This window comes from Gymnogyps californianus, chromosome 10, assembly GCF_018139145.2.
Source record: "Gymnogyps californianus isolate 813 chromosome 10, ASM1813914v2, whole genome shotgun sequence".
NCBI classification, from domain to species: Eukaryota; Metazoa; Chordata; class Aves; order Accipitriformes; family Cathartidae; genus Gymnogyps; species Gymnogyps californianus.
In genome coordinates this window covers 17567975-17588576 of record NC_059480.1, presented here as the reverse complement: position 1 = coordinate 17588576, position 20602 = coordinate 17567975, and the positions used below count along the sequence as shown (strand labels likewise).

The 20602-nt window shown below is 52.0% G+C and overlaps 2 protein-coding genes across 2 annotated transcripts; both read right to left on the bottom strand.

Annotated features, from left to right (window-relative positions):
- Positions 1–5645: 5645 nt before the first annotated feature.
- On the bottom strand, positions 5646–9856 carry LOC127020186 (cytoskeleton-associated protein 5-like). Its single transcript, XM_050902657.1, has 2 exons — positions 6133–9856; positions 5646–5698 (listed from the first exon to the last, which is right to left on the bottom strand). Exons 1-2 carry the CDS (start codon positions 9854–9856, stop codon positions 5646–5648), a joined length of 3777 nt encoding a protein of 1258 aa, XP_050758614.1.
- Positions 9857–16134: 6278 nt separating this feature from the next.
- On the bottom strand, positions 16135–17584 carry SST (somatostatin). The gene is made up of 2 exons (XM_050902860.1): positions 17447–17584; positions 16135–16409 (listed from the first exon to the last, which is right to left on the bottom strand). Exons 1-2 carry the CDS (start codon positions 17582–17584, stop codon positions 16197–16199), a joined length of 351 nt encoding a protein of 116 aa, XP_050758817.1. The 3' UTR covers positions 16135–16196.
- Positions 17585–20602: the final 3018 nt, after the last annotated feature.

Below are 20602 nucleotides of genomic sequence, written 5' to 3'. Positions count from 1 at the left end.
AATGTGCAGGCCAGGTAATTACACTGCCCATTGCGGCAGTGAGGACTGCGTGACTCCCACTTGCTCCCTCGCTGTATGTTTGCACACCCTTCAGGTAAACAGGAAAGAGAGGAGGGTTTGGTGCTAATCAGAGAGATGAAATTCTCTTTCCAAAGGGCTCCTGATTTTAATCGTGTGCTCAGGACTATGGATGCGGGTAGGTAATTGTGTTTGGTGACAATGGCCAAAAACCAGGCGTGGGTGAGCAGCTCCGGAAGGAGCCATGACTTACGCACGCAGAAGTACGTGTGTAGGCATGCACACACACACACAGAGTCACACATATGCTCTCCCCGTGTGGTGTTCATTTCCCACACAGAAATCTTTCCACACTTCCAAAATGATTATTTTCCCCATGTTTTTTACTTCTTGTCCCTTTCTTTGCAGCCTTTAAGCAAATCCAGCTGAGACATGGAGCATCCTAACGCTGTGAGCAGGACCAGCACTGCACTGTCACCAACATGAGCTGTGGGACAGACGTGTCAGGGGCATTGCTGGAAGCTGAGTCTTGAGCTCAGGAACTTTTGGGGCTGTTTCTGCCCTGCTGTGACTCTCCCTGGGCAGAGCGTGACAAGGGGACAGAGCAAAGGCAAACCCACCTCAGGACAGCTGTGTCTGGAAAGCTTTGCCTTCAACAGTTTTCCTTGCCATGTGTCTGTAAATCTGCTCACTTCCCTCACTGCATTGAGCACTTGTCAGCATCTTGGGTGGTAGACACTGGGCTCTTGTGCAGGAAAGATGCTTTTACAGAGCAGGTGTAGACAGGTATGTGGGAGAAAGATCATGACAGTTGCCCAGGGCAGGTAAGACCCATCACTTTGCTAAGTCGGAACCATGCCAGGTGCAGAGAGCTTTCATGTCTCTGATTTGCCTGTGCCTGCGTTGAACCCACTCTAACCATGGGGGCTTCATGTGGCAAGCTGAGCGTGGCCTTCAGCCACACCATGTCTGTTTGAATGCCAAGCCTGGCTGGGACATGCCAAGCCAAGGCAAGATTGGCCCCACATCTCTGCAGATTGGGCTAGCTGGCGGTGAGTAGGTACTAAACCTGTGACCTCTGGATCAGCACTGACCCGAATTAACATGAGATACTTCCAAGACCATTTCTGCTGGGCAGGAGCAGATTTAGAAATTTTCTGGCCTCCTCTCAATCGACCCAGTGAAGAAGAAAAGAACCCCAGAGCATCACAAGTCTACCATTTGATTTCTCCACCAAGCCTGCTCAGCATCTTGCAGGATTGGCCCTCCTGCATCCTGCCTTTTAATTGCTGACTGATTGTAATACAGGATTTTATTTTCCCTATAATGACTCTTGGGGCCCCCAGATGTTCTCCTCAAGTGTGGTTGCGTCAGCACTAGAGACTGAATGACTGATACCAGCAATTTTTACAGCTTGAAAGAAGAGAAATATGTGAAGGGGATTTAATTTAGCTCCAATATTGTGTCTTCATCTTCAAGACTCTACAAGAAAATGACACCAAAAGGTTATTTTACAACGAGAGCAGGGAGAATTAGCCTGAGAGATGGAGAGATCACCAAGCTGGCTTTCTAATATCAGTTCATTACAGAGAACACGTTTGCACAGCCGCTTTGCTGCTGCTGTTAATTTAAACCTGGATGATTAAAAGCTGTAATTGTGCCATTTTAAATAAATGTCTGCTATCTGGATTATTATATTTTTAATTAGTGTGGCTCTGTCAAATGTTTTTATCCCTCTGATTGATTTGTTTATACTGTATTTATTTATAATTCATTGATCTCCCTGACCCTGCTATCTCCTGAGTATGCAGTTTGGTCATGATTCCAGCAAATGGAAGAGGACCAAACCAGGAAAGAGCAAAAGGTACCAGGTCAGCTCTCCCTTATGAGCTTTTTGCAGCTCTCCTTCTTTGCCTCCCAACCCAGGTGCTCTTCTCCTCTTTGCTCTTCCTGAGGGCTGTGAGGGAGGATGAACAGCCTGGAGGACTGGCTGTCTGGGAGGCAGGATGGGGGAAAATTGAACTGTCATCCAGCAAACCTCAGGATGTGGTGCTGGCAGGACCATCCCCAGACCCAGAGGTTTCATCTCGTGTGTTAGGACCCATTCCTTAACCATTGCTTCACAGGCAGGAACCTGCCTCTCTGTCTCTGGGGGACTCTCTCAAAATGTAAAATTTCCCTGGCAGAAGGCATGATTTCCTGGCAGGCTGGGTTACAGGTGCCGAAATAGCTCTTCCAGGGCACAGGCCTCCACTGTCCAGATCTGAGTGCAAAGCATATTTCTAAGCCTTGTTGTCGTTCTTAACACCACCTGAATGTGACGTGGGTAAAATCCAGAATAAGCACCTAGACCCATGCTGGACCATGATAGACCATTGCATGCTGTTCTCTGCCAGGGGCAAGGAGGTGCAAGCAAGAATAACTAGTAGATCATCTTCTTGATGTTCAGGGCACTCCTGATTGCTGCTCAGGGGCTGTGCTGAGGGGCACATGTGAGAACGTGCTGAGAATATTCAAGAGACCGCTTGCTCCTGTAGGACTCTAGGGCATCTCTGCTGATGCACTTATCTCCTATCACATGTAGTATCTGCAGGACAGGGACTGTCACTTGCTCTGACTTTGTGCTGCACCCACTACTGGAGGATTCTGACTGCTGACAAGGGCCATGAGGCACTCTGATAACGTGATGCATCACGATGAATAGTCTGCCTGCCTGGCCAATACTGCAAGGCTTCCAAACACTTGACTTTCTCCCATTTTCTACAGTCTCTGGAACCCCTAAGGAGTGGATCAGGCCTTCAGCATTATAGAAGAGAAGTCTGCCTGTGTCCCCTGGCTACAACATAGTGTGTGGCCTCAGCATATCAGGGCCGTCTGCTGGTTAATGGCTTTTCCTCTAGCAATGTGCCAGATGCAGCACTGCAGCTGCAGCATGGGTCAGGAGGACAGCCTGGTGATAGCACATTGCCAGAGAGGCTTTTGCGAGGGGAACGCTATCACTGGGTGTCCTGGTTTCGGCTGGGACAGAGTTAACTTTCTTTTTAGTAGCTGGTACAGTGCTGTGTTTTGGATTTAGTGTGAGAATGATGTTGATAACATGCTGATGTTTTAGTTGTTGCTAAGTAGCGCTTATCTTAAGCCAAGGACTTTTCGGTCTCCCATGCTCTGCCAGCATGCAGGTGTGCAAGAAGCTGGGAGGGAGCATGGCCGGGGCAGCTGACCCGAACTAGCCAAAGGGGTATTCCATACCATGGAACATCATGCCCAGTATATAAACAGGGGGGAGCTGGCCGGGCGGCGCGGATCGTGGCTCGGGAACTAACTGGGCATCGGTCAGCGGGTGGTGAGTAATTGCATTGTGCATCACTGGTGGGTTTTTTTTTGTTGTTGTTTTGGTTTTTTCCCTTCCTCCCCCTCCTTTTTTGTTATATTCCTTTTCATTACTATTATTATTATTATATTTCATTATTACTATTGTTAGTATTATATTTTACTTTAGTTATTAAACTGTTCTTATCTCAACCCCCGAGTTTTACTTTTTTTCCCCTCTTTCCTCCTCCTCACCCCACTGGGAGGGGGAAGGGGGAAGCGGCTGCGTGGTGCTTAGTTACTGACTGGGGTTAAACCACGACACTGGGCAAGTTTCAGTGTGGACTGAGTGACAGGGCAGTAAATGGACAAGCCTTCTGGGTAACTGTGCTGGAATGATGCTTGTGCATCTGTACAGAGCATTTCCAGGACTTGGTGGAGAGGAAGCTATAAAAGCAGCCGCTCGTGGGGCACTGGCTACCAGCAAAAAGGGAGCACAGCATTGAAGGAAACCTCCTGGAACAGCATGTCCAGTCGCCTGATCTTACAGCTCAACATGGATATGAATTTACTTTTGGAAGGCCATATAAAGGGCACCCAATTGTGTTGCATGTAAGCTACACAGCTCCACTCCAGCCTCAAAGCTTATGTACTTTAGCACAAAAAGAGAGGGCGACCCAAGGACAGAGCAGGAAGGAATCAAAGAATAGAAACTGTAGAGGCTTCAGCAATGTTCTGGTTGTGAATCCTCCAGCTACCCAGCCAGAAAATAAGGCAGAAACTCAATATGGACGTACCAGAGCCTGACTTCATGGGTACTGGAGCAGCCCCTGGGCAGGTACAGCACTGAATGAATGGGGTAGGTGAGGGGGTGGCCATGACTTTGTTGCAGCATTGGAGAGAATTATAGTCTGCAGCAAGCAATTTTGGCCATTCAGAAAGGGTAATTACACTTTGAGATCTCTGGGGTGTATTTTTCTTGTTGGCCAGTAATCAGACTGTGTATTCCTTTTTTCTTATTTTAATTAAAAATATTGGTTTGTCATGTTTACCAGACAGCTAGCTCGCTGTGCCAGAGTACAAACGCTTAATAGCATTTTCTAATTGGCTGAATTGTCTATTAGTAAATAAGCCTTGTAATTTAGTGAGCATCCTTGAAGTGCTTACTGTTATACCTGACACAAAGCTGAGGACTTCTACCTTCAGGAACTTACAGGCAAGAGGGGTGTTAAAGACAAATCAAGGTAGTTTTACATGAGCATAGGAGCGTGCTCCTTGGGAAACGTGGAAGGGATGGGCTGGGATGAGGCACTGGCATTCTGCAGTTGTCCATAACAACTCTGCTCTCTTGAACTCTTTCAGTTTGACAAGTGGAAGTGGGTTTGAAAGTCTATGTCTTATTGATTTTACCTAAGAGAAAACAAAAACTTGTACAAATTGCTTTCCCTAATGAATGTCCTGTTTCAACCTTTGCCTTCAGTAGGCTCATTGTGCAACTGGTGGTCATTGTGCAGAAAGGCAGAGATGCTGTTTGAAAGCCCCAGTCCCTTCAGGCAGCTCCCAGCTGGGAACCAGGGCACTGTTGGTCTAATACTTTACTAACCATGAATGTTTTGACTGCTAGAAAATCCTATGTCAGAAGAACCCTTGTGGAGGTTGTCCAGGCAGGGTCAGCACCCTGACTGGTTCCCTGCCCTGTGCCCTGGCCAGATTTGTGCACTCTGGGTTCAGTTCTGCCCCAAGGCATCGGTCTCACCCACCTTATTTTTTTAAAGGCTAAAAAGTTATGCCGTGACATGGAAACGTGAAGACTTTGAGCTCTGGAAACAAGCAAACCCTATAGCTGTTCCCTGCAGCGCACAGGGAACCTGGGAGACCCTCTTCCCTTTGCCTGGGTTGCACATGTCCTGGTCTTAAGACCTATCTCCTCTTTGGCTTTGGAAAAAGCAGCAGTTCACTCTTCTTTCTATTTACCTGTACCCCTTGGGAAAGGGATCAGCCTCCGCATGCTCACCTAAGGAGTCCAGCCTGAGCTGGAGTGACACCTCTCTAGGTACGCATATGCTTTTAATGCTCCCCAGCTGAGTACCTGTGCCCCAACACTACCTGCCCCACTCTTTGCTCTTTTGAACAACAGCAACAGAGACATCAACCAGAAACTGGGATCGGCTCCTGGGGGCTGCAGCCCCGCAGTGCCAGCGCACAGATAACTCACTCGGTATTCACGCTGGCGTTTTTTCTTTATTGGTTCGTGGTTCACGCCATTTGCCTGTTGATGTGTATGTGGAGCACGGCTGGCCAGTTCTGAGGTCCCAGTGCTATTTCTGCTGGTGGTTCTTCATGCCCGCAGGGACATCACTGTTGTGCTGCCCTGGAAAGGAGGGAGAAGCATGACGTTGGCATCGTTCAAGGGGAGCTGACTGGCAGGGAGCCTGGGCTGTCTTGCTCTTGAGGCTGTGTTGCTGCTGCAGATGAATGGCAGGTTTTACAGGTTGCAGGATGGCATCACCTCCTTCCCCTTTATGGTCCCTCCTGGGATCCCCATTGATCTAAGGGGAGATGCTTCTACCTCAGGGTACATCCCCAAGGGAGGAGGAGGAGGAAGATGCTCTCTGGTGTCCTGTTCTGTCCAGATGATGGCCAGGCTTTGCTTCACATAGCTCTGCAAGAAGAGGGAGAGGTTGTCTAGGAAAGACTCCAACTTTCCTTTGGGCCATTTTTTCTTACATTCATATAACTCCGCTAGACCCTCCCTCAAACTCTCCTTGGAGCAAATTTTCTAGAAGATGCTCTCAAAAACATCACCTGCTTTGTTGTTTGCAACCCTGCGAGCTGCCTGGGGGACCTCCTCCCCTGCTCCTACAGCTGTTTTGTTTTCCCCCTGCTTGGCAGTAGGAGTGACTGTCTTTCGGAGGTAAGCTTCCACCTCGGAGCCAGCTGCGTCTTCAATCAGGGTGAGGTGGTCCAGGATCCTCACTCCTTTCAGCTTGCACAAGTTGTGCAGCAGAGTTTTCAGGGTCCACAGTGGGAGTTTGTTTGTGCGCTGCCTCAGTTTTTCCTTTGAGAGAGCCTTCATGAGCCTGTGGACATCCAGCAGGATTTCATCCAGGTTGATGGTGCTGATGGTGCCTGGGAGAAGCCATGTGGTCCTCCAGAGGCACTTGGCTAGCAGGTCAGAAAACTTATCTGGGCTGCCCTCAGCAGTCAGGCTGCCTTGGAGCAGCTTCAGCAAGGCACAAAAAATCCTCGTCTGGTCAGATTTTTCCAACACCCTCTTCATGAGGACATTAATGGACTGTATGAGCTTCTGATCTTCCTCTAGGTCTCCATCCAGGAAGTCTAGCATTAAGGTAAAAAGCTTGTTCATTACATCCTTAAGCACTTCCACTGAGGCCTCCTGAGCCAGTTTCTTCTCCTGGAAGACACCGTTACAGGCCTGGATGACACAGTTACATTGCAGAATGATATGTTCCTTCTCCCATTTCTTATCTGCTTCCTTTTGCTGGTTGATAAACTTGAGTGATTGAAAGCTGGCTGCAAGGAACTCATTAATGTGCCCAGACATGGCTTCTACTTTGTTCTTCTGTCTCAGGATCTCCTCAATTTCTTTCATTGCCTGGATGCTGATGTCAGTATCACCACTGCTAATGCAACAAATAAGGGAATTAATGGTGGAGGTGATATGACATGTGTCATCAGTGTCTGAGGAGATAGGCAGGGTTTGGAATTCAGGGATCGTTTCTAACTGAATGATGTCCTTCAGTCTAAAGAGACTGTATTTTCTGGAGACCAGCCTGCTTGCTTGCTCACCTACACATGGAGGCAGTGTCTGGGGAGCCACATCCACCATATTCGAATTTCCTCCTTGAGAGCAGGTGGGCTCTGGCTTTGAGGGTGCATCTCCTGCATGCTGACAGGTGACTTCAGATCTTGTGTTTGAGTCATGCTGAGGTTTCTCACTGAAGCACTTTGCTGAAGAAACTCTTGACCTGCCAGGTTCCTGTTTTGCAGTTTGTCCCAGCATCCTCATATGTTCTTCAGGAAGATCCCCAATCATTTTGAACAGGGCTTCCCCATGAGTTTTGCAAGCTGTGACCATAATGTTTAGAGCAGCACTATGAACAGCACCGTCTTGGTCTCCAAGGAAGGCAGCTATCCTCTTCAAGGCTTTGCTAGGGCTCGGCTCACATACATCCAGGCCATACGTTTCAAGGAGATAACCCATCTCCACTAGGCAGCCTTCCTGCTGTTTAGCGTTATTGGACTTGATGCCTTCCATGAGGAAGCCAAACACCTTCTTAGCTGGATACACCAGGCACATCCTCTTCAGGACAGCATGCACCAATTTAAGAACAGTTTGCCTTGGCTCCCCCATCTTCAGGACCACGTATGGGAGGAAGGAAAAGGCCTCATCATCTGTCAGCTGGTACTTTTCTTGGATCAGCAAGGTTAGCAGCAGGTTGAGGTAATCTAGGCTCTTGATAAGCACCCATGTGTTGGTGTCAAAGAAGCGCAGGGTGAGCCATTTCAGGATCAGGTCCAGGCAGCTGATAACTCCTTCCTTCTCTGTCTCTAAGTGCCTGGCCATGATAGCCAAGGCTTTGATGTGGTGCGGGAAGCTGGAGTGGAACATTTCCACCTGGAAGCTGCTGGACACACAGCTGCTCATCTGCGCTTTCAGCTGCTTGACGTACCTGTCGCTGGGAGCAGTGAAATTCCACTGCAGCACTTTGCTGCCTTTCTCATCCCTCATTCTTTGCTCTTTCCCCTTGGGGACAATGATGAAGATAGGTCCCAGTTTGCTGACCCCGTCCTTCAGAGTGGAATTCGTTTGTGCTTTTCCCTTGGCTGCACCTGTGTCTTTCAGAACTGCTTCTCCTGACTTGGGCTCCTTGGGACCCTGCTTCTCCTCTCCGCTGGTTTTGGGTGCTGGCTCTTCAGCTGATCCTTGTGAAGACAAGGCTGTTGCTGCAGGTGGTGTGGTTAGCACAGAAGGGAAAGCAGTCCTGTTGGTGACTCTAGGGTGTCTGGAAAGTGACTTAGCAGAAGCAGTGGACTGGGCTGACGGTCTGTCATTGGCATTCTCTAGTATCGCAAGTACATGGTTCTTTGCAGCTGCTTTCAGCTCACTGGTGGCTTCGGTCATCTTCTCAAAGCCAAGGTGCATTATGAAGAAAGGCAGGGCTGCCTGTGAGGCTGTCTGCACATCCCTGTTGCTGTCCTGCAGGGAAGAGTAGAGGTGAGGCACACAACGAAGCAGGTCCGAGGGAGCTGACTTGAGTGTTGGCAGCTGTTCAGCCAGCCACTGCACCAGCTCTTGCTTCTGTAAAGGCATTTCTTCACCTAGATCTTCTGAAACGTCCTGCCCATTCAGACACTCCAGTATGTTGATCTGTGCAGCCCAGGCATTCACGGCAGCCAGGGCGGCAGCTCTCATGCTGCTCCTGCTTTCCCTAAACAGAGCAATGAGGGGAAAGCCCAAGTCCTTCATGTGCTGTTTGACGTTTGAACCCATGGCTGTGGACAGTTGCTGGAGGACCCTCAGGGCCATCTGTACCAGGGCGGGGTTCGGGTTGCAGAGACAAGCCCTCAGGGCTCTTGGAAGCTCTCCGATGTTTGGCTGGATGAATCTGGCATCCTGAAGGATGCCTGCAACCTCTTCCAGGCCCTCCCTCTGGATAGTCCAGTTCTTCTCCTGCAGCTTTGACACCAGCTCTGGTGTGATCCTCTCACCAATGTCTATGGCTTCAGTCCTTCTGTAATCCCCTGGGTCCTCCTGGGCCCTGTCATCTAGGCATGGCTTGGGGTTGGCACGGCTGGGAATTGGTGGGATCTGTCCTTGCAGCTTCTCCAGTTCAGCATCTATCTGGGGAAGAAGGGGCAGCTCTTCACTCTCAATCAGTACTCTCAGTGAGTCCCCCATGTACAGATAAATAACCCCCAGCAAGGTGATGGCTGATCTCTGCACACTTGAGTGAACAGCAGCAAGAGCGATCTTCAGGGTATTGACCAGTGCCTTGGCCTCCATCCCTGCAAAGCCAAACTCCAGAATTGCATTTGACAGCCAGTCCAAGATCTTGGAATGGATCCTGGAGTTATTCTGTGAGAAGGCCAACAACATAGCTGTCTTTGCAGTCCAAGGCAATGAACATGCCTCTGCTATAGCTGTCAGGGCTCCTTGAGCATTGTTGCTGCATAACACATCTCCCACCATTTCCACCACACTTTCCAGGACAATTTGAGCAGATGTTTTGGAGAAGTCCCCTTTCTGGGCTAGCAAGGTGATGGTGTGAAGTTTCTTCTGCATCACCTGGAGCTTTGTTTCCTTGCGTCCTTGTGACAGCAGTCTCACTAGGGCTTGGCATGGTATCTCACTTTTCTTCATCTCCCTGACAGTCTTCTGAAGGGTATCCATGCTGGAAATCCTCTCTTTCCAATCGTTACTTTCCAAATGCTGTATGCAGGTTTCAGGGAGAACAGCCACCACCTTTTCCCCACACTCTTCTGCTGAGAGCTCCGGTTCAAACATGTTGCTTGAGCCCACTCTTCCTGTTTGCTGTTGGCTTCTGTCCTTCCAGGGATGGTGGGGTTTCCTTCCAAGGACCCTAAACCAGGAGCAAGAGAGTATTACTGGGCGTCCCTGCCGCTAGGCCATGCCGAGGAGATGGAGATGTTAGGGCAGCAGCTTCAGGCCCCTCCTGGCAGGGTTCATTGAGCCCATGGAACAGCCCCAGAGAGCACCAGCCATTGTGAGGTTGGTGCGACCCCAGCTGTGCTGGGGGGACAGCCCACGGGAAGCCACACTGGTATGGTGGTGTCCCATTGCCACAAGCAGCTACCGCTCTTCCCACAGCGGGGTCTGAGACTCCAAGGTCCAGGACCACTTCTTGCAGCTGGGAGAAGACATCAGCACAGGTAACATCACCTCCAGCCCCCATTGCCTCCAGGGGCTGTTTATTCAAGCCGTTGAAGATGCAGTCTCCTGCAGCCTGGAGCTCTCATGTCTGGGAAACATGACTGCCACACATTGTGCCAAAGAGCCACCACCATGGGCCATCTGGTCCCCGGAGCCTTTAACTGGACCATAGCCCTTCCTCCCTCTACGCCTGCCGTTGCTGCTTAGACTGTGAAGTTTCAGAAGAGCTGAGTGAATAAGGAGTTGTTTTCGATGCTGAATAACAACAAAAAATGCCGGGGGAAGAAGATGTGCATGGAAGCAATTTCTTACAGGTTGCCATTAGAACAAACCCCACTGCATTTAATCCTAGATAGAACAGTTCACTTACTTACTTTCGTGTTATTTAGCTTCTAACCCCTTAAAAATCGGCAACTCTGACATGAGAAATGCCCTTTAGAAATGAAAAGCAGGCACTTAGTTTGGGGGAAAAATCTTTGTCAGTACAGCAGCACTGCCTGCATCCTCACACAGCTCTGGCCCCTGAAAGTGCTGCTCCATGGAAAGCCCATCTTTGCAGGACCCCTGCCTCCAGCCCACCTCCCTGTGGTGAGGTCGTAGTCAGAGCTCAGACAGCCCCTGGCACAGAGGACACTCATCCTAAACATCTGCTCTTACAGATACGCACCATAAATAGGGCAATCTGTGCTCTTTGGCTCTCTCTGCTGGCTGCAGTGCACCCCATTCCTGGGCTTGTGCTCAGCAATGTCCCCCCACATTGCACCCTTTGGGGAACAGGCTGGTGTGGGGAGCAGAGACGCAGGGAAAGAAATATTGTATTTGAGCCTCTGGGAAGAATCACAAATCCTGACAAGCAGAAGAAGTAAAATAGGGAAGAAAAGAGGCAGCAGCGAAGATTTACGAAACAGCCTTGCAAATGTGACAGCCAATTTCCAGGGGGATCCTTTTTCTTCCTTAAACCTCAGTCCTGAGCAAAAGGAGAGATTTTCCTTGAAGGCAGAACACAGAGCTGTGTAAGGGAGCAAACGCTCTGCCTCGGGGCACAGCAGCACCGGGCTGATTGCCAGGCCGGGAGGGATTCACTGAGTTCTACTCTGTGCCCCGGGGAATCTCCTAACAAGGGTTGAGGGATTAGCAAGAGAGGGCCCAGGAGCATCTCTCGGCTCACCTCCTGCGAATGCTTGCCAGGGCTGGAGGCCAGGAGTGCTTCCTCCCTCCTCACTAGAGAGTAGGGCAGGCTGCCGGCTGCAAGAACCAGCTGCACGGGAGGGGGAGGCAGGCAGCGGAGAGCATCGGGAGGCACGCTCTGGCATTGGGTGCGGGACCAAGTCCCTCTCTCTCTGGTCCAGCAACCAACCCAGGTGATGAACAAAGTCTGGATTTGAGTGCATCATTTTATGCTTTCTCAGGGAATCTCTCTGTAGGAAATACTGGGGACCTTCATGAAATTCATTTTGTTAATTGACTGACCAGGTGGGTTTCTTTGTCAGATGATGTTGGAAATATTAGTTCATGGCACAAACTGGCATTTGTACTATACATATGAGAAAAAAGGAACTTGGTGATTTTTTTGTGACCTTATTAATTTTTTTTGTGTTCTACTAGTTGTTTATGGGATAAGTCTCCTAAGACTGGGATCCAAAAAGTCTTTTGAGGTACTCACAGCATCTGGCCAAACAGCTATTCTCAGAAGTGCAATTAGGTGTTGACAAAAAGTAACAAATAATTCCCTAATAAAACAAAGGAGAAGAAAATGCTCAGTGTAAGTGAGTTTTATTGCATTATTCTGGTGAGAAGCTGTCAAAGAGTCAGAAGGTGTTCAGAGAGCAGAGAGTACAGTCTGTTCCTTTATCATAATAACTTTTATTGCCTAGGTATAGCTTTTCTCACCCTGGTCAATAAATATCCTGCTGCTTTGCTTTCAGAGAATTAGGACTCAGTTGCAGCAGCGAGTGCTTCTTTCCAAACGGCTGGTGCTGACCCGTACAGGGGCTGGGGGTTGCTCCGGTGCTCCCCAGAGGTGCTGGGAGTTGGGCAGGATGAAAGGGAAGAAGATTCCTGTGGTGAGAGCAGAGGTCTGGGAATCTGAGATGCTCCCGGTGGCTGTGGATCAGAGTGATGGTGTAATGCTTGCTAGGAGCCACAGAGGCAGAGTAAAGGCAAAGGCAGTGCAGAGCATCTTCCAGGCTGTTCTGGGTGAAGGGTAGTTGTGCCCATGGGTCCAGGCTCTTGGTCTTCTCTGTGGAGCCAAATGGAGTAAGCTGGTGCCAGAGTGGACCCAGGCTATGAAATCTGGATCCCACAAGTATTTCCTCTGCACCACAGCTAGGATCGTTTCAAGCTATCTGTCACCAACAAGCCTTCTGGGCCAAGGAAGACTTGTCTTTTTTACCAATTTGAGCTGCACATAAAAAAAATCCTGGCCTGCTTGCTAGAGCGAATGACCCCCCCCGGCATCGTTAGTTGGAGAGTTTGCTGCTGGGAATGGCTGAGAAGCTCATCACTGACTTCCCATTGGGGGATGTGTGTTTCCAGGCCTTATACAACCTTTTCTGGTTTTCATTAAAGCAACTCTTCAGACAGCAGTTTCAAGCCCTTTTATGTGGTTCCTCACGGACATTTCCCTGCACTGCCTCAGATGAATCACTGGGTTGAAGGTACCTGCTGGAATGGGGATTGCTCTGGGTCTGCCCGTGACACCAAGTGCAAGAGGGGAGATGAATCAGCCGTGTGTGGATCATCACAGCCCCTAACCTCTCCCAGGCCCGTGCTGAGGCTGCTCCTCCATGGAGCTTCGGCTCTGAGCTGCAGAGAACATCGCTTGAAAACCTCTTCAAAAACTGCTCCTTCCTTCAGCAGCTCTGGCCTGCGGGAGCTGACCGTACCTATGTGTTCATCCCAGATGCAGCCTTGCTAGCAAGAGTCTTCCCAGTCCAGGACACTGTTTTGTGGCTGTGTGGCCAGGAATTAAATATAGCCATTTAATCTCTTTACCCTATAATTCCCACCTATCAAAGAGAAGCAATAAATCTGTCTTTGTCTTTCTGGTCTTTTTAGCTCAGCAGGGCAAGACCGGCTCTTGCATTGTGCTTGTACGGCTCCAGCACCTGGGATTGCTGGCGCTGCCACAGTGCAATTACATGTGGTGATGCTGTATCTAATGCCCTGGGAGCCGTGTCCCCAAACTCCAGGAGCTCCTGAGTTGACGGAAGTAGCAGGTTTGTCTTTCTGCCTCTGAACTGAGGACATTCGCACATGCTTCCACCAGTATATCTTCATTAAGCTTCACAGAAGCTGCCGTGACGTGACACCAGCTGTATTGCTGAAACAGGCTGGTGTAGAATGTGAATCACTCTGTCTTTAATTCCTGCTTGCGCTTGAGGATCATCCGCATCCCTATTTGTGATGAGTTTCACTCCAGCAATTGACAGGATTAAACTCCCTTCAGAAGCACTGGCAGAGCATAGTGACCAAGAGGAAAAACCTCAGGCAAGTAGTGGTCTATTTATATCCCATGAAAGATGGACTCGGTGCATAAGAATATTCAAGCCCCTGGCACCTCCACCCCCTTTCTGTTCCTGTAGCGGCTGTCTTGAGGCTGTCTCAGCATTGAAGAATTAGCTGCCTTTTGAAAGCTAAGTGGAACCTCAGTCAAGACAGGAGCGAGCAGCCAGGGAGGGGAAGGTCTCTGCTTTACTGAATCCCCTAAAATCTGCTCCCTTGACGATGCACAGCAGCAAAGGAATCAGACGTGAGCTAGGACCATTGCTCTCTCGTCAGACAGTCTGTCTCCACACTTTCAAACAGGGTCCTATTCTCACCCTGTCTGCTTTTAGGGCTGAGAAACGATTTACATTACCTGCGCTTCTCAAATGTCTTTTTGGAGGCTTCCTCCCCAACAGTGTCAGCTCTGCCCCCCTCCCAAGGGTGAGTTAATCCCGCACCCTCCACAGCTGCACCAGCCACAGAAATCCCGGGGGTGAAAAAGGGTGCCCTGTGTGCCAGGGCTGTCCCCCTGTCTCCCCGAAACGCCAGGAAGATAGCCGTTCCCTGCCCAGTCTGCAACGCACCCAGGTCTGGTAAAGAGGGCAGAGCCCTTAACCCCACCGCACTGCACGCAGAGCAGCGGAGGCCGAGGACCGCACATTTCCCCAGGTCACATCACAAAACCTGTCCCTCTTACAAGGGAGGAGGAGGGGAGGCTCCCAGGAGCTGGGGAGACGCAGGATCATGTCACGGCAAGGCTTCTCCAGTGGTTGCAGGATCCAGCTTCCCCGGCACCAGCCAGGCAGGGAGCAGGCAGCCCTTAACTCTGCCTGCAGCGCAGGCAGCAGCCGTGGCTGCCCTGCTCCAGGGAGGGAGGGCAGCATCCAGTCCTGCCTCTGGGCTCGGAGGGGCCGATGCCAGCAGGTCCCTTCCCTGTGCACATTCCCCGCTGCCCTTTCCTATTGCCAGTCGGCTGTGGAGCAGCCCAGCCGAGCCCTGCGGTGAGTGAGCGTGGCAGGGCTGGGATTTCACATTGGCACTGCTCTAGTTCCCAGTGACAAGGGATTCACCTGCCCCCAACTCGAATCTAACAAACCCCTGCCCACAGGGAAAGGAGGTGCAAACCAAGAATAAAGGCAATGGCCCACAAGCCATCAAGGACGATGCCTCACAGAGAGCTACGCTCAGCACAGACCAGAGGTGACTTAACGTGCTCTCGGTTGGGGGATCCACCTCCACCCAGGTCATGCTCAGCCCTCCACCCATGAACATCTCTAAGATCCCCCATTTTTCACCTTTCTTTCACATATGATGGCTACAAAATGTTTGTTACCTTTAATCCTGAATGACGAATTTCTCATCAAACTGACACCTGTCCCCCGTGCAGGATGCATGCTCTACGGCTCCAACTCATCCACGACTGCATGTCACAAACCAGCACGGCCAGAAAGGGAAGAGACTCTGCAAAAGCATGAAGAATTTCTCTTCTATTGAGAGAAGCATGTCTTTTTCCTGATGCTATCTCCTACCTTACTGAACCTTTTAATACTGCCTTTAATGATGATGTAGTGGGTAGAAAAACTGCTGTAACCAGGTTATTAGACGGAGAGGGTCTGATGGCATGGGGTTAACATCTCAGCTTTACAGGGATGCGAAACCTCCCCCTGCACAGCAGAACAAAGGAAAACTTTCTGAAGGAATCCCAGAAGCAGTGTTTGTCAGGGATGTTGCAAGCACTAAAAAATGCCAGGTAAGAAAACCTTTTAGTGTTTGTGGCTGAGGAGGGAATGAGGTATGTGTGGGGTAAACTTGTACTGTGAACCACTTTTATGATCCCCATTGCTTGGAATACACAGCTGTGATTTATAGTGATGCCTCTGGTGATGGGTGTAAATCCTCTAGACTGACTGAAGTGCCAGTGCTGTGGATTTGACTCAGCCACAATTACAGGGATTTGATATCTAAAATACCACTGTGTCTCTAGGTCCCTTAGAAAGACTACAGAAAAAAAAAAAAATCACTTTAAGAGATACTCTCTGTGTGCGCATATGGGTGCGTGTGGATGCTGTTTGCTGCTGCTGCCCTGAGACGGGCGGCGTTTCCAAGACAAGCAACCTGAGAGGTGACTTAGGTTTTCCCATTGACCACCAAGTCTCAGCATCATCGTTTGAAACATAAACTTTATTGCAACAAAGAATTAAAAATAGTACATCTGAAAGAGTTGCAGAGTGCATGTCATTAAAGAACTAGTCAGAAATCACAACTCAAGCAAATCGTGTACAATTGGAACAGAAAGTTTTATTAAAACAACTGGAAATCAAACTCAAATTTTCCTTGTTTGTTTAATTTCACCATAACCGTGGATTGTGTATTTACAGTCTTCGCCTCTTGTGGTGAAGGTTCTGCTCAGGGCGGGGGGCTAGGAAGAAGGCAGGGATGGATGGGGAGGAGAGGTGGGTTTCAAAAGCTAACAGGATGTGAAAGTTTTCCAGAAGAAGTTCTTGCAGCCCGCTTTGCGTTCCCGGGGTGCCAGAGCAGGGTTTGAGTTAGCCGAGCGCTCCAGCTCCAGTCTCACTTCATCCTGCTCAGCCCCTCGGGACAAGTCCTCAGACTCCAGGGCTTCATTTTCTGTCTGGCTTGGCTCTGAGAGCAGTTCTGCCAAAAAGTACTTGGCCAGTTCCTTGGGGGAGAAGAGAAAGACAGAGAGAGAGAGACCACAATTAATCCTTGGCTTTTGGGGGCTCACCACTCTGTCCCTCTAAGACACCTCTGTGCCCAGACTAGAGACATGCAGGACTCTGGAGGAGAAGGGGAGCCCCGGCTTTCCAAAGAGCCCAGCCCGACAGCTGCTACGCAGGAGCTGCACCTACGAAACGAAGCGGAGCAGAAGAGCTCTGACATCTACCTGGTGTGAGGAAGAGACCGCTGTCGTGGCCATGGCAGGGAATGAACTCATCTGAGCACCACATCACCTTCCCTTCCCTTCCCACTGCTCCAGCACACCGTGCCGGACTCAGCGAGGATGCCGTGATGCTGCTGCTAAAGTGACACGGGAAAGGTCTTTGGGGGAGCTCGCAGGGGATGCTGAGTCGGGTCACCCTCTCACTGGGGGTTATTTTTCTTTTTGTTCCTCCAAGCCCTGGCTGCCCCCTTGCATGGATAAGGACATGCTCCTCCTGCACTGGGGCAGCTGCCTTGGTTCAGTGCCCTGGAGAAGCCCTGGAGAGCTTCACCAGGGGCTCTGCCCTCTGCCCCCTGCACTGGCAGCGGCTGCTCCTCATCCCCCGCCAGCACCCAGCTGGGCTGGGGGGGTTGTCTCCCCTTCCCACCCACAGCTGCCCAGCCTGTTGCTGGCTCATCCCTGGCAGGGAACCAGGGGATCTGTCAGGGAACCGGGGTCTGCAGTAAGCAACCGGGGGTCTGAAACGGGGACATCGGGGAGGTCTGGTGAGGAACTGGAGGTCTGCACTGAGGGTACTGGGTTGTCCAGCAGAGAACTGGAGGGGTCTGCAAGCAGGGAAGCTGGGGGTATGCAACAGGGGTGCCAGGGGCTCTGCTGGGGAAACAGAGGGTCTGCAATGGGGAATCAGGGGGGTCTCTGGAGGAGAAGCGGGGGTCTGCAGCGGAGAAGCGGGAGTCTGCAGCAGGGCCGTCGGGGTGCCCAGCGGGGTACCCGGAGGGGTGCCCGGGGTGGCCGCCCCGACGCGGGGCTCTCACCTGCTTCCCGGCGGCGGCAGCCAGGGACTTCTGCAGGAACTGCCGGAGCCGCGGGTCCGAGGGGGCGGCCGAGACGGTGCCGAGGGCCAGGGCGATGGAGAGCAGGGCCAGGGCGCACTGGAGGCGGCACGACAGCATCTCGCCGGCGGGTCGGGCGCGGAGAGGCGGCGGCGGGGAGGCGCTGACGGCTCCGCTGCGGCTCGGCTCCGGCGTTGGGGATCTCCTCGCCGCCCGCCGCCTTTATAAACCCTTCTCCTGACGTCAAGGCGGGGGCGCCCCCTCGCCCCACGCCGCCGGGGGTGGGTCCCTGCCCGGGACCAGGGGGGCCGGGACCGGGGACGCTCCGATCTGCCCGAGATCGACCAAGCGTCCACGGTGCCCCCCGAGTATCCCCCCCTCCGGCCGCCCCCCGGCTGCCCCCGGCCCCCGGCTCGTTTTCTGCCCAAATCACCGCCCCTCCGGAGCCCCCGACCCTGATCGTCCGCTCCCTCCTCCCCAGCCGCAAGCCCCCCGGCGCGCCGGTGAGGGGTCCCGGCTGTGCACCGCCCACCCCGCGGGTCTGACCCCCATGGCCGGAGGGTTAAGCCCCCCAGCAGTCCCGGTGCCAAAGCCCCTCGCCCTAGCACGGCTTCCCGCCCCGTCGGGTAAGAAACGGCTGCAGAGGCGGGGGAGCTGGAAAGGGTCCCCTTGAGGGCGGATTTGCCCTCGGCTCCAGCAGGGAGTGGGGGAAGCTGAGCTGCCCCCGGGGGGCCTTTCTGCCTCTCCGGCCCCTGCGGAGCTCTCCGGCACCGGGTCTCGCCCAGACCCTCCCCCCGTTCCCGGCCAGCTCCACCGGCCGTCGGGGCAGCTCCGCTGGCAGCCGGCAGCCTCCCGGGAGAGTGCCCCGGCTCTGCGATAGCTCTGCAGCTCGGGGAAGCAGTGACAAATCTGTGCCTGGGTCGGGGTGTGCAGGTCCCTGGCTGAGCCTGCAGGGACCTCTGTCTCCATCCCAGGGTCATTGGTCCTGCTGGCCCCATGGGGGATGTGCCTGTCCCACTGGGGTGGTCAGTCTCCCCCACTCCTCCAGCCTGTCCCCGTGAGCTGGCTGATGCCCACACCGGGCAAAACTGCTGCAACTGTCATGCCGAAGGACAGGCCTCTTCAGCTATGTCCCAGCTGGCAGGAGCAGAGCAGGATGTGCAAGGAAGGGGCTCTGCTACTACCCAGAAAAGGGGTATCAGGGGCTCTCTCCCGTCTCAATCTCCAGCTGAGGCAAGTCAAAGGCTTGTGGGGACAAGGACTCAAGTACTGCACAAAGATCTCCAGAAATCTCCAAAAGGATGTTTTGTTTCATGTCAAATTAATGTGCCTCGCCCTGCCTCAGCCCTGGTGCTGCTGGCTGAGTTTGCTGAGGCTGACCTGGGAGCGTGGAGCATGAACCAAGGTGTTCCTGCTCTGCTTTACAGTCCAGCAAGAGGAATTGGTGCTGATTGCTTGTTCCAGACCAGGCAGACCTCTGGGCTGAACTGGGACTGCCGTCCCTGGATGGTGCCTCCCTTCCTTTGTGCAGACATCTGCAGTCACACACAGCCTTCGTCCTCTGCGACCTCCACAAATCACGGTGCAAAATGACACCCATGAGAGAAGAAGCCTTCATTTGTAGCCCAGGAGACCCTGTGGGTTGGGTGACTTCTGTTGCTTTTACAGCCAGCTTTTTCCCAGCTGCCTGACCTGAACGAGGCCAAGCCCTGCACTCCTGGAACCCTGTCTGTCTTCTAGCACTGGTGTTGCTCTGGGGGAACTGGTAGAGAGGAATCAGCCTCTGCTCTAGTTCAGACACTTTCCCTTGTTTCGGGCACAGGACACAGCCTTTTGCCAAGGCCAACAGGAGTGATTTGGACCCAAAAAGAGCAGATTGGCTCCAAGGGCCATGACTCCCAGAACTTCTGTCTCCACCATGTCCCTGTGCTAGCCGCTGGACCAGCATCTCTCTCCTCCTGCAGTCAAAGAAGCAGAGCCAGTCCTGGGCATGGCAAATGGCCAAGGCAGCAGATGCCACAGCTATGGATCTGCACTGACGTGCCACAGGGATCAGTTCAGTGTCCGTATTTCCCAGGGTATAGCAATGGGCTGGAGTGCAGCCTTGGACTGCTGCATGGGCTGGAAAACTGTGCTGCATTTTGGCACCGTTAGGACCTGTCTGTCTGTAGGAGTTGGCACAGTGCAGGAACAACCTTCTTGATGAGTTCCTCATCTTTCTTGTTTCCTGCCAACTTTGTATGGGGCCAGTAGGACTCAGACATATTTAATAGGATTTTGCAGAGGTGCAGAGCTCAGTCTGAGATGGATGGGTGCTGGGCGGGCCAGCAGGGCTGTTTTTAGGAAGCTGGTATGGTCATGCTGGCTTAAAATGGGGGAAGATATCAGACTTGAGTCCTTAAGGGGTTTTGAGAGGCCATTCTTGATGTCCTGCCCAAACTCAGAGTGCTCAGCACTCCACTATTCTCCAGCTACCTGCAGCACCTCTGTGTGTATGAGTCCAGCCCTACTAAATACTTTCAGCCCAGAGCTGTTCCTTGCTAGCCTCTGTCTTCACCCACCTTTTGTTTTTCATTTTAACATCTATCCAACCCAACCCTGCCCTGCCAATCCTCCCTGACCTTCTGCCAGTGCAGGGCATCCTGCTGCAGAACAATAATGCCCAACAGGGCTTCAGGCTAGAAGCAATGTTGCTGTAGTTGGAGATTTGCTCCCTACAGTCTAGTTCCAGGCAAGCACAAACCCTCAGTCACATTAGGGATCCCTGGTTTTGATGGTCACTCTGGCTACTGTGGCTCTTCCAGCCACATGGGGACAAGGTTTGGAAGACCAAATTGGCTCTGACTCCATGTCTCTGTGCAGCACTGGAGCTGAGTGGCTGTGCCCCTGCTCCCCCCGCTGCCTGGGGGAGGCTGGAGGAATTACACAGGTGTCCTCTAGCAACAGGAAAAATGTTACTGCAGGGAAATGTCTTGGATTTGTCCCACTGAATTTCAGATGCTTACCGGAGGAAAGCAAGGGTGTGCTCGTTTTCTGCTCTCTGGTCTTGTGTCCCATCAGGAGATGACTTGGCTCCTGAGCCAGAGCAGCCTCAGGAAGGCTCTGACATCCACCTTGGCTGTTCTTCCCCTCTTGGGA

Coding starts and splice junctions, on each gene's coding strand:
- LOC127020186 (XM_050902657.1), bottom strand. CDS start 9,856: ATGTTTGAACCGGAGCTCTCAGCAGAAGAGTGTGGGGAAAAGGTGGTG. Junction 5,699..6,132: donor GGTTGCAAACAACAAAGCAG/GTGATGTTTTTG, acceptor CCTCCTTTCCAG/GGCAGCACAACAGTGATGTC.
- SST (XM_050902860.1), bottom strand. CDS start 17,584: ATGCTGTCGTGCCGCCTCCAGTGCGCCCTGGCCCTGCTCTCCATCGCC. Junction 16,410..17,446: donor CTGCCGCCGCCGGGAAGCAG/GTGAGAGCCCCG, acceptor TTCTCCCCCAAG/GAACTGGCCAAGTACTTTTT.